Source organism: Coenobita brevimanus, chromosome 76, assembly GCF_032717465.1.
Source record: "Coenobita brevimanus isolate Jiangsu-jjx chromosome 76, ASM3271746v2, whole genome shotgun sequence".
Classification (NCBI taxonomy): domain Eukaryota; kingdom Metazoa; phylum Arthropoda; class Malacostraca; order Decapoda; family Coenobitidae; genus Coenobita; species Coenobita brevimanus.
In genome coordinates this window covers 4,227,793-4,242,258 of record NC_137029.1, presented here as the reverse complement: position 1 = coordinate 4,242,258, position 14,466 = coordinate 4,227,793, and the positions used below count along the sequence as shown (strand labels likewise).

The 14,466-nt window shown below is 42.4% G+C and overlaps 1 protein-coding gene across 1 annotated transcript in view; it reads right to left on the bottom strand.

Annotated features, from left to right (window-relative positions):
- Nucleotides 1-1,387, bottom strand: part of LOC145408261 (zwei Ig domain protein zig-8-like) — a 53,906-nt gene extending 52,519 nt beyond the window's left edge. Inside the window, exon 1 of the mRNA XM_080279030.1 lies at nucleotides 1,281-1,387. Coding sequence (XP_080135156.1) covers nucleotides 1,281-1,387 — 107 coding nt within the window. The remainder of the gene's footprint in view (nucleotides 1-1,280) is intronic.
- Nucleotides 1,388-14,466: the final 13,079 nt, after the last annotated feature.

The window sequence follows — 14,466 nt, the reverse complement described above, 5'->3', positions numbered from 1 at the left end:
AGCCCTAGCCAACACAGAATTATCAGATGAAAATAGTGCGAGTCACACAGCTGGCCAGTACGAGATAACGAAAGAAACCCTGTTAACCCTTTCATCCATCAGACATGCTGCTTTAGTGTACTTTATACAACTTAGGGAATACCTCTAGCAGTGAAGGGGTTGATGTAAAGTTTATCCAGTCCCATGAGTAGGAAATGTCTCCATTATCAGAGCAAAATCGTCCGCAGATAGCAGGAATACAATACAAAATGCTCGTACGTTCTCTAGCCGGAGATAATATGTTGAGTCTTGCCCATAGTAAGCACAAAAACTGGTAGAAACTCTTTCATACCGAAATATTTTCCATAAGGTTTATAAATCCTCTTGTACATTACAAATTCAAATTGGTCTGTACTAGAAAGTATGCAAATGACACTGTATTGGTACGGTAGCCTACTATGTTCTTTATACACTAACTTTGCTAAAAACTTCCAACTCTTCGTCATGACTGGTCTAAAACTGTCATCCTTCCATCATGAATGCCGAGTTGTTAGAATACATCACCACCCACATATGATGCATATCGCAAGGAAATGCTTTGGAGTGGATATAGAGCTGTGATACAGTCTTTTTCTGCCACGAAGCTACGTGAAATATGCTGCAAAAGGATATACAGTAGATCTGGGCCAAGTTAGAGCAAAAAGAGTATTGTTGGAACCCTTGGATCATCTACTGTACACGAGAGCCCAGTAGACTGCAGGCTGAAGTGGTTCTTCTGCTGCACTCCAACATTATCTTTTCTAAGAACAGGAAGGGAAATGAGAGGTGTTTGTGTTAATGGGCCGTCGAGCAGCCCCGTTATATTGGTGACAAAGCAAAAGGCGTTTGTTTCCAGCACTTTGAAGTGACATAATAGAAAAATAAGATGCAATAAGCCTACTAAACCGCTATGAAAAGGGCGGTATGAAGTTCCTTTACCGCCAGGAACAAACTCACAAACTCTCGATCAATTCTCCCATGCAACTTACATTAATGATTTGCAGGAAGAACAAGAGAAAAATTTTCTGCCGTATCGTTTCCTGCATACAAAGAAAAAAATGACAATCCACTTCAATATCCCCTCATTGTTAACGATGGAAGCTCTATTTATAATGAAAGGATAGAATTACATACAGGAGAAGGTTAGGTGTATTATGCGAAACAAGTCACCGTGAAGAGTCGCTACGAAGCCCTCAGTGTCAAGTGATAAGTTGTAATATAAAAAAATCGCAAAAGAAGAGCTGCTGCGAATCCAGCCATACCACCAAGAACGCGGCCGGCAGCCTTGGCCAGCACAGGTGCGAGACTCCTCCGTATTGTCCTCAAGGCCAAGACCGCCATCACTCCCCAAGCCTCGCACAACTGCCATTGGAATGGCCTCATCACGGAAACAAAAGAGCCTGATTTCCCCTCCTCCACATGGATAAAGAGGAAGAATAAAAACACGATTGCGGTTTGTCCTTCCTTTGGCAATAACCTGAGCTGTGTTCCATTTATTTATATTTTATCTGGTGATTTGATACCGGTAAGTAATAAGTAAAAAAAGAAATAGTATGCGTTATAAATATTGTTGTAAAGGATTATCTTACGGTATGGAAAAAAAATAGTTTATGTTACGAAAAATGTTCAAAAAGCTACATTATAATATAAAAATAAAACACGTAAGAAGTATTTGTAAAGTATTATCTTGCGGTATGAAAAAAACAGTAGTTTATGGTACGAAAAATGTTGAGAAAAAGCTAACATTATAATATAAAAATAAAATACGCAAAAAGTATTAGTTTACACTATGGAAAAAAAAAATAGTCTACGTTATGAAAATCGTGTAAAAATATTATTAAAGCAATGACAAATGTTTGGCCTATATAAAATAATGCTATTTACAAAGTTCTTTTTAGGTAACCAGACGAAAAGCACACTGAAGTAATGTGACTAACAAAGTTACTCAAAACTGAAAGAGAAATTTGGCTCAAATATATATGCTACGAAGTATAGCCTAAGTCCCAGGGAACAGTCGATTAACTCTGGGGGCCGATCCGGATCGTATTACAGATTCTAGATCCGGAAAACTTTTTTTTTTTTTCTTTTTTGCGAAACCCTAATCAATGATGCGAAAACCCTACCCATTATGAAGAATGGTTTGGAAATTACGTTGCCCTTGTCGGAAAGATGCGCTCCATTGAGTGCCCCTCTAAGTAGTATAATGTTTGTTTGCAAGTCGCTTTCAGGTTTTTATAAAAAAACAATAAACAAAAAATCTTGGCAGCATTAGTGCCAAAGTGAGAAGTCAGTGACGCTACATTGAAGGATGCACTAAGACTTTACATAATTCAGAACATGTTCCTTTCAATTTCCTGTTTGAATCATTGCATTCTCACAATTGAGCTAAAGGCTGGTAGCCAAAGCACACCCACTTTTGAACTGTTCCTTTTGAAACGTAAGGGTGACCCTCCATCCATCCATCCATCCATCCAGCATCCAATCCTACATTGCCCCATGAGGAGCGCAGGAGCCCGGGGCTAGGCAGTTGGTCCCGACATTTAAGATGAGAGTGACCAGCCTCACTCATCCCTGAGAGGCATTACATGAGCAATCAAACCCAACCACTCCATAGATGTAAACCTTCACCAGCTCAATCCGACTGGAGCGCAATAATTACCCACTAAACCACCAGGCGCCAAAATTTGGTTATATGGTTACCACCCAGAGTCGTAAATGGTTTCCTGGTGTACAGGAAACCATTTGGCATGTCACTCAGTGTAGAGTCACCCACAGGTAGAAGGAAGAGGAAAGAATGAAGGACAGAAAGACAGAAGAGGGTGTGTAAAGTTACCCATAGGCAGAAGGACAAGGGAAGAATGAAGGAAAGAAAGACAGAAGGGGATGGAAGGAAAGAAAGATGGAGGAGAGGAAAAGGCAGACACCCGACATCAGCACTACATCGAGTGAGTGGATGGTGAGCGCCCCCACCTACCACAACGTAAGGGTGACCATGTCAAATTATTTAGCATGCTGAACACACTGGTAGAGCTGGGATTGTAACTCTGTTTCTGTGTTTTCTAGAAAGATATTTTGAGATATCTTTCGTCACAATGGTAGCCTACATCATGCTTCCAAACTGTTTAAATCAGTCTCGAGCAATATTCCATCGCAACAGTTCTATTATTCCCCTATTTTTAAAAGGCGCTTCTTTTGGAGATTGCATATAAGAGTATTTATTAAACAGTAAACTGATAATGCCAAAGTTACCATAAATACTAAAGTGCATGTAAGTCTCTTCCCTCAGCCAGCCAGAACATGAATGAATGCCCTGAGGTTCAAATGACAAAGCAACTAAGGAAGAACACATGGAACATCATGTAGTGAGCATGAGGGGGGATTGGAGGCATGGAGGGGGGAAAACATGACTGTGTTTTGGACTGGAGCAGGACACCACAAAATCTCCGTTCACTGGGACGTAGCTTCCACCCTGTAAGTGTTTAAAGGATAATGTCTTTAACCCACCCCGTCCCGTCGACGTATGGTTACGTTGCAACGATTTGCCTTTGCCAGTCCCGGCGACGTACCAGTACTTCGTGCAATTGCAAGGTCCTTAATTTGCACAATTTTCAATTTTCGCGAGTGATTTTTCGTATGTATACACGGGACACCTTCCTCTATTCCTCTACAAGATGCCAAGCAGGGACAATGCCTTACACCGCATAACCTCCCCCCTCCCCCCCTCACACCATTGTCTTGGCAAAGGACCTGTTACCAGTGACCTGGCTAGTAAAGATCTTCAGGGCCAGAGTGATTCCCCAATCGATGACAATGTGGAGGACAATGTTTACATAGCATTAGAAGAAGAAACAGCCAGAAATAATGATCAGGTAATGTGGCAAAAAAAGGTCAGGTATGGTGATTAGTTAGTGTGTGAAACAATGCTTATAATGTCTTTATTACTGCTTGAAAACCAATATACTCTCATACTACATATACATTCGTACCAAGTAAATAAATAAATACCGTTTATGAGTGAATAAAATAGTTACCCTCCCATAGAACTCGTTTTATTTGGTGCCAGCATGATAGAAAACCCAGTCAGGTAAGGAGGAACTCCTACCTGGATTGGGTATTTTAAACCTCAGGTGAGCGATTTCTCTATGAATTTTCGATGTTTCTTACCAAAGCGAAGGTTTTAGCCAAAAAAAAAATTTCGAAAATACCTCGGGATTGGGGGATGTCGGAGGTGCGGAAAACCTCGGGACGTGACTGGTTAATTATTTACCCTCGAATATTATTCGTGCTGTCTCCTGCTGCTTTATTCAGCTTCGAGAGATTTCTCAGAATGGTGCTGTTAGACACAGCATTTATTATAGTCTTCAACAATGATGACTTAATTACAATGAATAAAACTACCTCGATGAAGGAAAAATAAAATCTAACGTCACATTAGAGTGGTAAGCTTTTTCAGTACGATAGCGTGTATTTATATATATTATTTGCTATTTAACCCCTGGGAGTAGGGTTTTTTTTTCAAGAATACTCCCCCAGTATCCCTGCTTGTCGTAAAAGGCGACTAAAAGGGTTGGCGGAGGATTAGTGCCCCTCCACGGAAAACAACTAACTAAAAAAACAAACAATAAGCCTCGGACAAGGACTGACCAAACGATGACGACCAAGGACCGGACAAGGACTGACCAAACGATGACGACCAAGGACCGGACAAAGGACATGGTTATCGGAACATGGAATGTAAGGGGAGCGAATGATGAGGTGAAAGAGAGAGAGATTGTCCAGGTGCTTGAGGGTGAGAAAGTGGATGTATGTGAAATAACTGAAACAAAATGGAGAGGAGAAAGTGTGAGAGAATGGGAGTATGGATGGGGTATACGTGCAGGAGTAGGTGAGAATGAGAGGGCAAAGGAAGGAGTATGTATAGTTGTGAGTAGAAGATGGAAGAAGAGCATAAGACAGTATGGATCAGTTGGGCCAAGGATTGTGTGGGTAAAGTTGAAAGTTGGAATACAAATGTGGGCGATTGTGTGTGTGTATGCGCCAATGCAAGATCGTGCTAGAAGAGTGAGAGAAGAGTTCTGGACAAATGTAGAAGTGTGCATGGAAAAGTTTGGAAGGAATGAGAGAGTGTTTTTGATTGGTGATATGAATGGTAAAGTTGGGAATGTGAAGGTGGATGGAATAGTTGGTGAGTGGGATGTGCCTGCTGAGATAGATGAGAATGGGAGTGCGTTAGTGGACATTTGTGCTGGGAGGGGGTTGGTGATAGCCAATACCCTCTTCAGGCATAAAATGATCCACAGGTATACATGGCGAGTGATGAGAAGGGTGGGTGGTGAACTGAATGAAAGGAAGGCAATGATTGATTATGTGTGTGTGGATGAAAGGATGGGAAGATGTGTAATGGATGCAAGAGCTCATAGAGGTTGGGGGAGTGGACTTTCTGACCACTACTTGGTGGTGGCCAGAATTAGAATTCAAGTAAGATGGAGGAATAGAAGAAGGGAAAGATGAGAGGAAGGAGTAGTTGCAAGGAGAGTGGAAAGGTTACAAGAGGATAAGAAAAAGGCAGAGTATAAGAGAGAAGTGGAGGAACGATTGGGCAAATATGAATTGGAGCAGATGGGAGACGTGGAAGGTGTGTGTAGGAATTTTACAGAAGAAATATGCGCAGCATGTGATGTGGTGTGTGGAAGGAAGAGAAGACGGAGGGGGGTGCAAGAAACAACGTGGTGGACTGAAAAGGTGAGACAGGCTGTGGCACAAAAGAAGAAAGCATACAATGAGTGGGTGAGAAATAGGGGCGTGAAAGAAGTTGAGAGGCAGAAGAGAGAGTTATATGTAGAAAGAAAGAGAGAGGTGAAAAGATTAGTAAGAGAGAGTAAGAAGAGAGTGGATGAGGAATTTGGAAGGAATTTGAGTGTAAAGTGGAGGGAGTGTAAGAAAATGTTCTGGAAAGAGGTGAAAAGAGTAAGACAGGGTGGAAGTGAAGTTAGCAGGGGAGTGAAAGATAAAAATGGTAGATTACTAGTGGAGAAGGGAGAAAAAGTGAGCAGATGGAGAGAACACTTTAAGGAATTGTTGAACATAGAGGATGGAAGTAACGCGAGTATAAGTGGCTGGGGAATGGCTGGGAGAAGGAGGGAGGTGAGAAGACAGGAAGAAATCAGTAGGATAGAAGTTGTGGAAGTAATGAAAAAAGTTAAATCGGGGAAAGCCCCAGGAATTGATGGAGTGTGTGGTGAAATGCTGAAGCATGGGGGAGAGATAGTAGTAGAATGGATGTGGAAGATGTGCAGATTGGCCTGGGAGGAAGGTAGAGTCCCGGAGGATTGGAAGTCAGGTATAATTATTCCCTTGTACAAAGGAAAAGGAGAAAAAGAAGTGTGTGGTAATCATAGGGGCATTTGTCTTCTTAGTATAATAGGAAAAGTGTATGGTAGGATACTTATTGACAGAGTTAGAGAAAGAACAGAGAAATTAGGTGGAGAAGAACAGGGAGGCTTTAGGAGGGGAAGAGGTTGTGTAGATCAGATATTCATTCTTAGATCTTTAGTGGAAAAGTTTCTAGAGAAGGGAAAGAAGTTGTATGCGGCTTTCATGGATTTGGAGAAAGCATATGACAGGGTGGATAGACAAGGATTGTGGAAAGTGTTAAGAATATAATATGAAGTAGATGGGAAGTTGTTGAATGCTGTGAAGAGTATGTATGATGGTGCCAAAGCTGCAGTGCGTGTGGATGGTGAACTAAGTGAATTTTTCTCTTTGAAAGTTGGGTTGAAACTGGGGTGTCATGTCTCCATGGTTGTTCAATCTTTACATGGATGGGGTAATAAAAGAGGTACAAGGTAGGGTAGTGGATGTTGGAGTGGCCCTGGTGAGAGAGGATAGTGTTTGGAAACTCCCTGTACTGTTGTTTGCAGATGATACTGTGTTGTTGAGTGAAGACGAAGGGGAGCTGCAAGGCTTGGTGGATGAGTTTGGGAGAGTGTGTAAGAAACGGAATCTAAAGGTGAATGTAGGGAAGAGTAAAGTGATGGTCTTTGAGAGAGGTGAAGTCAGTGAATGTACAGCGAGGTTGGATGGTGAGGAATTGGAAAATGTGAGTACGTTTAAGTAATTGGGTAGTGTGATGAGTAAGCATGGAGGTTTGGAGGGTGAGGTGCTTGAAAGGGTACAGCAGGGAAGAAAGGTTGCTGGTTCTTTGAAAGCAGTGATAAGAAACAGGGAAGTGAGCATGGAAGTGAAAAAGTTACTACATGACAGTATTGTGATACCAACTCTAACGTACGGAAGTGAAGCTTGGACGTTGTTGGAAGGACACAAGTCAAGAGTGAGAGCAGTGGAAATGAGTTATTTAAGAGGAGCCTGTGGAGTCACATGGAGAGACAGGCTGACGAATGAGGATATAAAGGAGCATTGTGGTGTGGATGTGGATGTGATAGGATGCGTTATGAGGAACACACTGAGGTGGTTTGGCCATGTGGAGAGGATGGAGGGTGAAAGACTGACGAAGAGAGTGTATGTGAGTGAGGTGGAGGGGGGAAGAGGGAGGGGGAGGCCGAGGATGAGATGGAGGGATGGGGTGGAGAGGTATATGAGAGAGGGGGGTGTGAGTTGGGAGCAGGGCAGTGAGATGGTGGGGGACAGGGCGACTTGGAGGCGATTTGTTTATGGCCACCCCAAACGGGATTGAGGTGTCTGGCAATAGATAGATAGATAGACTTGCTATTTCAAGTCCCTTTTCATAAGGAGTACCCCTTTGTAGTGAAAGGATTAACTGAGGCTATATCTGTGCCCTCAAAATTGAAAGCCTCCCATAAAACGAGTATAATCGTCCCAGGATAACTAGAAAGAATACACTGAAATTCTGTACAACGTCATGGTGCTGTGATGTTAAAATTTAATCCTACCTAGACATGATATACATATTAACAGCCTGACTGTCTTACTAGTAAATCAGATGTTGATTTGCAAGGACAAGAAGAACTGGACGCATTTACATTCTGTTCCTTGTCCTCTGTGCAAGTTCTTAACGAAGAGTAACTCATGATTTTTTCATGGCAAAAATATGTCACTCTAGGAAGGACAAAACACTGCAAATTCTACGTTGGGAAGATAAGTCACTGCAGAAATAATAAGAAACGTGGTTAATTCTGCACCCTTCTAGTTTATCCTGCAAAAACAAATGTCAGTAAAATGAGGTTGGTGATCGCAAGCTTTGCTTCTTGCGGTTCAATGATGATTAGATTTTTCACCGCAGAAAGAATAGGAGACTTGGTAAATTCTGCACTCTCCTTGTCATTCCAGTAAAAACAAATCACATTTATTTGAGGTTGGTGATTGCAAGTTTTTTGTGGTGCCTACTCAGGGTTTTTTCTTATTTACCGCAATATTCCCGCCATCTGACCACCGGGACTGGAGCCCCTGATCTCATGAATACCAGACTGCGCTCTTGGCTGTGTATTCATGAGCCGTGGGACTTGAATCTCCGGGTTGAGGTCGCTGGGTATATCTTTTGTCGAGATACAATGGTCGGTCTGTATTCACATGACGGAATTTGGCCACACTCGCAATTTTAATGTGGTGGACGAGAGTTATGAGGTAGGAATCAGCGTCTTGAAAAAAAATAGATATTTTTTTCCTGGTGATTTTTTGTTTTGCAGCCGAATTCCTTTATTTCATCGGCAGAATGACTACTACGGCGCTAAACCTTTTCCATAGCCTTTCTTCGTGATTAGCATCATATTCTTGTCAACCTCTTACTACAGCCCAGTATACATGACGAAAAGATGGTAATTTTACGCTTAAGATAAAGTTAACAGACTACAGTAAAACCGACCCTCCAGTCTGATTACACTTGACAACCAGTCGAGCTGGAAGGGGTCAGGGATCTTTGTCAGATTTCAGTAAGTGCACCATAGTAAAGAGCGTGATGCAAACACGAGGAAGGGACCTTACATTATTCCTGATCAGTTCCGGACGAGCTGGTCATATATTACTTGACAAATCCAGCCAGCAACTAGATCAAGTACAATTGTCCTAGATAGATCTGGGACTATATGGGGCTTCGCCAAAGTGAAACCCAATGTGTGTGTGAATATCCTTAGGGCCCTGCACTGAAGCATATGAGGCTTTGCTGGTGAAATATCTTGCATGTGAAAATCATGTAGAGACTGAAGTACAGTATCGTGGGGCTTCTTACGTGTGAAAATCCTTAGGAGTGACTGACTAACTGGTCCCCTCCTAGAACTGCTACATGTAATTTTTTACTGACTTCATTTAACATCAGAATTAAACCAAACGCAGTTGAGATGGGAGAAACAAACTAATCAGAAAAACATTCACAGAAGATAAAATATGATGCTATATCGCAAATAAGAAGCTTCAATACATCTTGTCAAGTGATGCAGACAGTAGTATTATCAAGATGTAAATGGTTCTTCAATGAAAAGTTGAACTTATTATATACAAATTCTACGGAAAAGATGCTATCGACAAAAAATTTGTGATCAATGCAACTTATATATGAACATGATGGAAACGAGGTTATGTAAAATGATACAATTGTACGGAATATGGTTAGGAAACAATGTGGAGAGCAAGGACAGACGAGTTAACCTGTCCTCTCGTCGGTGTTACCGACCTAGAGTCTCTGGGGAGTGAATGTGAAGTTGTGAACCTCCACGGATCATCTGACTCTATGCTATGTTTGCTGCCTGAAACAGGAAAGTTTTGTACAGGACACCATAGCTGTCATTATTTCCTCATTAGTAAGTATTGTGTTTACATTAGATATATTTTTTGTATATCACATGCAAAATGTATACACAATATTGTATTACATGTAATGACTGCATTATCCAATTAATTATGGCGTAAGATAAGTACCGAGTAGGAAATGTCCGTCAGCGATGTAAGTTAATGATGTCAATATTTGTGCAACTCAGAAAGAAAAAGTTATTTATGCTTTATTCGGGCTACTGCCAGACGACTTTATCTAACTTAGAAGAACCCCTCTGGCGGTAAAGAGATTAATGAAGGCTATGTCGAAAGTCTCCATTTCGAAACTTCTCTCCAGTGCTTTGTAAACTCACTTGGCGGTTCGGAGAATGATAAAAAAGTCATCGTTGTCTAAGAATAAAAGCTTTGATTAATCAGTGGAAGCAAAGGAAGACTTCACAACCATTTTTAAGTGGATGAATTCCGGATAAAAACAGATTTGAAACTGGATGCCTGTCGTGTTCAGTGACCTTGCGTATGCCAATTACACTTGCCCCAGCCAACGTATAATTGCCTCATTCCAAAACAATGGATAATAGTGTGTGTGTGTGTGTGTGTGTGTGTGTGTGTGTGTGTGTGTGTGTGTGTGTGTGTGTGTGTGTGTGTGTGTGTGTGTGTGTGTGTGTGTGTGTGTGTGTGTGTGTGTGTGTGTGTGTGTGTGTGTGTGTGTGTGTGTGTGTGTGTGTGTGTGTGTGTGTGTGTGTGTGTGTGTGTGTGTGTGTGTGTGTGTGTGTGTGTGTGTGTGTGTGTGTGTGTGTGTGTGTGTGTGTGTGTGTGTGTGTGTGTGTGTGTGTGTGTGTGTGTGTGTGTGTGTGTGTGTGTGTGTGTGTGTGTGTGTGTGTGTGTGTGTGTGTGTGTGTGTGTGTGTGTGTGTGTGTGTGTGTGTGTGTGTGTGTGTGTGTGTGTGTGTGTGTGTGTGTGTGTGTGTGTGTGTGTGTGTGTGTGTGTGTGTGTGTGTGTGTGTGTGTGTGTGTGTGTGTGTGTGTGTGTGTGTGTGTGTGTGTGTGTGTGTGTGTGTGTGTGTGTGTGTGTGTGTGTGTGTGTGTGTGTGTGTGTGTGTGTGTGTGTGTGTGTGTGTGTGTGTGTGTGTGTGTGTGTGTGTGTGTGTGTGTGTGTGTGTGTGTGTGTGTGTGTGTGTGTGTGTGTGTGTGTGTGTGTGTGTGTGTGTGTGTGTGTGTGTGTGTGTGTGTGTGTGTGTGTGTGTGTGTGTGTGTGTGTGTGTGTGTGTGTGTGTGTGTGTGTGTGTGTGTGTGTGTGTGTGTGTGTGTGTGTGTGTGTGTGTGTGTGTTCGACTCTGGGCGTAAGCTTCACGGCCTGCTTCCAAGGCCCAGTAGTCTTCCTGCATATCATACACCTCTACTGTACATGTCACCACTTCGGCGCTAACACCCACCGTCCATATTGGATACACGCTAGGGCTGTCTCATACAGGACTGGTGTATTGGTATTAGCGGGGGTATTTTTACGACATGTCTGCGGGTCTTCTGGAAGATCGACAACTTTACATGAAATCCAAATCCTTAAACTGTTCCCTGCTCCAGTGGGGATTTGAACCTGGGTCCGGTAGGATCGCAGGCCACCTCTACCGATTGAGCCACAGCCTCCCCCGTGTTTGTGTGTGTGTGTGTACCCATTCAGACCGGCGACATATTTTGTATGTTATTCCTACTACCTCCAGACGATACTATTCACCTTACAATATATCTTTAATACAAATAGATTAATAACACTTATTGAAGCCAAATACCTGTATTTTGAAAAATCTGTCCTAATATAAATACATCTGAGAGTGGGAATATTAAAATATAAAATACGATATCGGACTGAACTCCTAAGCCCTCATGACTCATTCTCAGCTGAATGAGACCAGCTCCACGCGCACGGGAAAGATGAACCGAGGATAAAACAGGTTTGGTGCGGGGTCGGTGGCTCATTTGGGTCAGCCTCAAGTAGGGTTGATTGCCGGGTTGAAGGACTGGTCAAGGGGCGGATAAGTATGGAGGACGAGAGACAAAGGCACTAAGAGCGAGAGAAAAGAGAGGATCAATAGCTGGGTCAAGTGGGAAGGGTTAAGTGGTCTGACGGGAATTAGCTGGGGAACGGAAGGGTGCTTTAATATTTCTTGGGAAGCGCGTGAGTTTCATCAGAGACAGATTGGTAGTAGATGAGATGAAGGTTTATGATTAACGTTTGTCTACTGTACACTGGCTATAAAAGAGTTCTCTGCTAGAGTACGACCCGCAACATCCAATTTGCACTGAAGTCCACAATGGTAACACTGGATGAACAGAGGTAAATGGAGATCCAGCTTTGTCTAAGAGTTTGAAGAGTCCACGAGTCAAATTTGGGTTCTATCAGTTCCGAGGTGGATGTTTTAACCCATGCCCCTCCCCTTCCCCTTCCCCTTCCCCTCCCCCCCTCCTCCCTTCCCTTTCCCCCTTCCCCTCCTGTCCCTTCCCCCACCCGCATCCCCATAGCCGGGAACTCAAAATAATGCCAGCCGATTTCTACTGGTACTCGACACGCAGACTTGACCGACCAACAGAACGATGAAACAAAAGTGCTGGACCTCTGCAGTATATTTATGACATCTCTATCAGTGATTAGGGAAAGTAGAAACGAACCTTACACTCTCGGAATTCGTAAAATTGTGCTTTAAAATACAATACATTCGAATAGTTGTGTATAACCTGCTTTATCACTATTATTTTATTAGTTGAAGGTAACAGAGTGTATGCTTGACGTCCGGTTTTTGTATAACCTGCTTTATTATTGTACTCTTTTATGAGTTATACTCGTAAGTAAAGGAAATTATACTTTACGTCCGCCGTAAGCTGAATGTTGAATACATTTATGATTCTTCAGTGATGTAGAAATAACGTAGTTCTTACATATTGAGACCTATACTTGGTGATCGAGCATTTTTAACATTATAACAACACACACACACACACACACACACACACACACACACACACACACACACACACACACACTTTTTACCCACCCCTCTGTTCCTCATTCGGAGCCCACCTGACGAATAAAAAAAAAAAAAAAAAGATCGTCAGTTCACTCAGGAGAAAATGCAGGGACGCTCAGTGGTACGAGAGGGAATTTAAGTTGGTGGGGGAGACAATGGGCTGACCTTCCCGAGGGGCTGTGTGTTAAGTAATTGGGTCTGTGGCAGGGACGCACACCAGTACCCTCACTCCAACTACCCTGATGAAAGTGGTCTGCAAGTGCCCCTGCCTTCATTGTTCTTGATGAAAAAGATGATGAACTACAGCGTGGCCCGAAAATAGCGCTCAAAGAATTTCGTGTGTTGCGAGGACGGCTCAGACTGCCTGTGTGAGCATAAAGAAGGCAGTTGAAATGAGATACTGAAACCGATAATGCAGATCGTAGAAACGGTTGCGGGAAGTAGAAAGTGAATAAATGATGCAGGGTAGACACTGATAACACTGAGAAGGCCATCCGTCCAACGCACAATACATGATCCAGCAGAGCGTTAATTATGGATCACCCTGTATGTTAGAGTAACTTCACTTACAGATGTCTACGGAAACCACTTCAGTCCAGTGTCGTGTTTTTTTTATTTAGTCTTTGCCACACGAAGACGATTTTACCCAGCTTGGACGATCCTTTCGGTGGAGGGTTTAGTTACAGTCTTCATTTGCCCTTCCATAACTATACTCTTTTTTATGTTAACTTGGCAGAGATTTTCGTCCTTCTTACAGCTTGTTTGACGTAGCCCGATGGCAGAAAAAAACAGTACTTCGACCCTACATCCTTTCCATAGCACTTCTTCATGACAAGCATCATATTCCAGTGCTAATGTATTCTTACAGTTCAGGAGCCATAATGGAGAGACGGCAATTTTAGGCAAAGTTAGTGAGTATAGATGTTATCTGGTGGTAGCAATAATAAATAAATAATATACGCTAACGGATGGAAGAGGGTAATATTGTGATTCCACAGGGAAAATGACAGAACATATTAGAAATCCTTCATATGTGTACAAGTGCTGCATAGACTGTTTAGGCTAAGGCCTCATTTCAGAGTAATGAATGATAATAGCTCACACACTTAATTTGCTGCATAATAAGGTGAAGAGAGAGAGAGAGAGAGAGAGAGAGAGAGTCAAGTATACTCAGCATTATCCTTAATCTTGACAGTTTTAAAGAGTTTGGCAGAGACTTATTGCAATGAAGAGATCAGATATTGCCTATAGCGGCTTCTTCCCTAATAAAACACAGCATTTGAGCCTCCTTATTCTGATGACCTGATTTTCATTTTAGCGTCTCCTGATGATCTATGCATCTCAGGGAAAACTCATTTTTGAGAAGGGTTTGATGAAGGTTGTTATGCAACCCTTAACATTTCGAGAAGTCTGTCTTAAAATAAATTAATTCGACCAGATGGAAAATATAATGTCACTGGACTGAAAGGGCGAAAGCCAAAGCCTGAGGTGAATATAAAGGCAGATTTGCTCAAGGAACTAATACTCTGCTCATACAAACACCCGCCCTGGCCGTTATGTTAATTACGCTCCACTTTTACACTTCAAACTTACCCTCTTCATCTTCAAGCCTCGTAATTAACCATCTCCTTGCCGTGGCTCCTCTAGAACTGTGCTATCGCGATCATTAATTTCTGCACCCCCGCTAG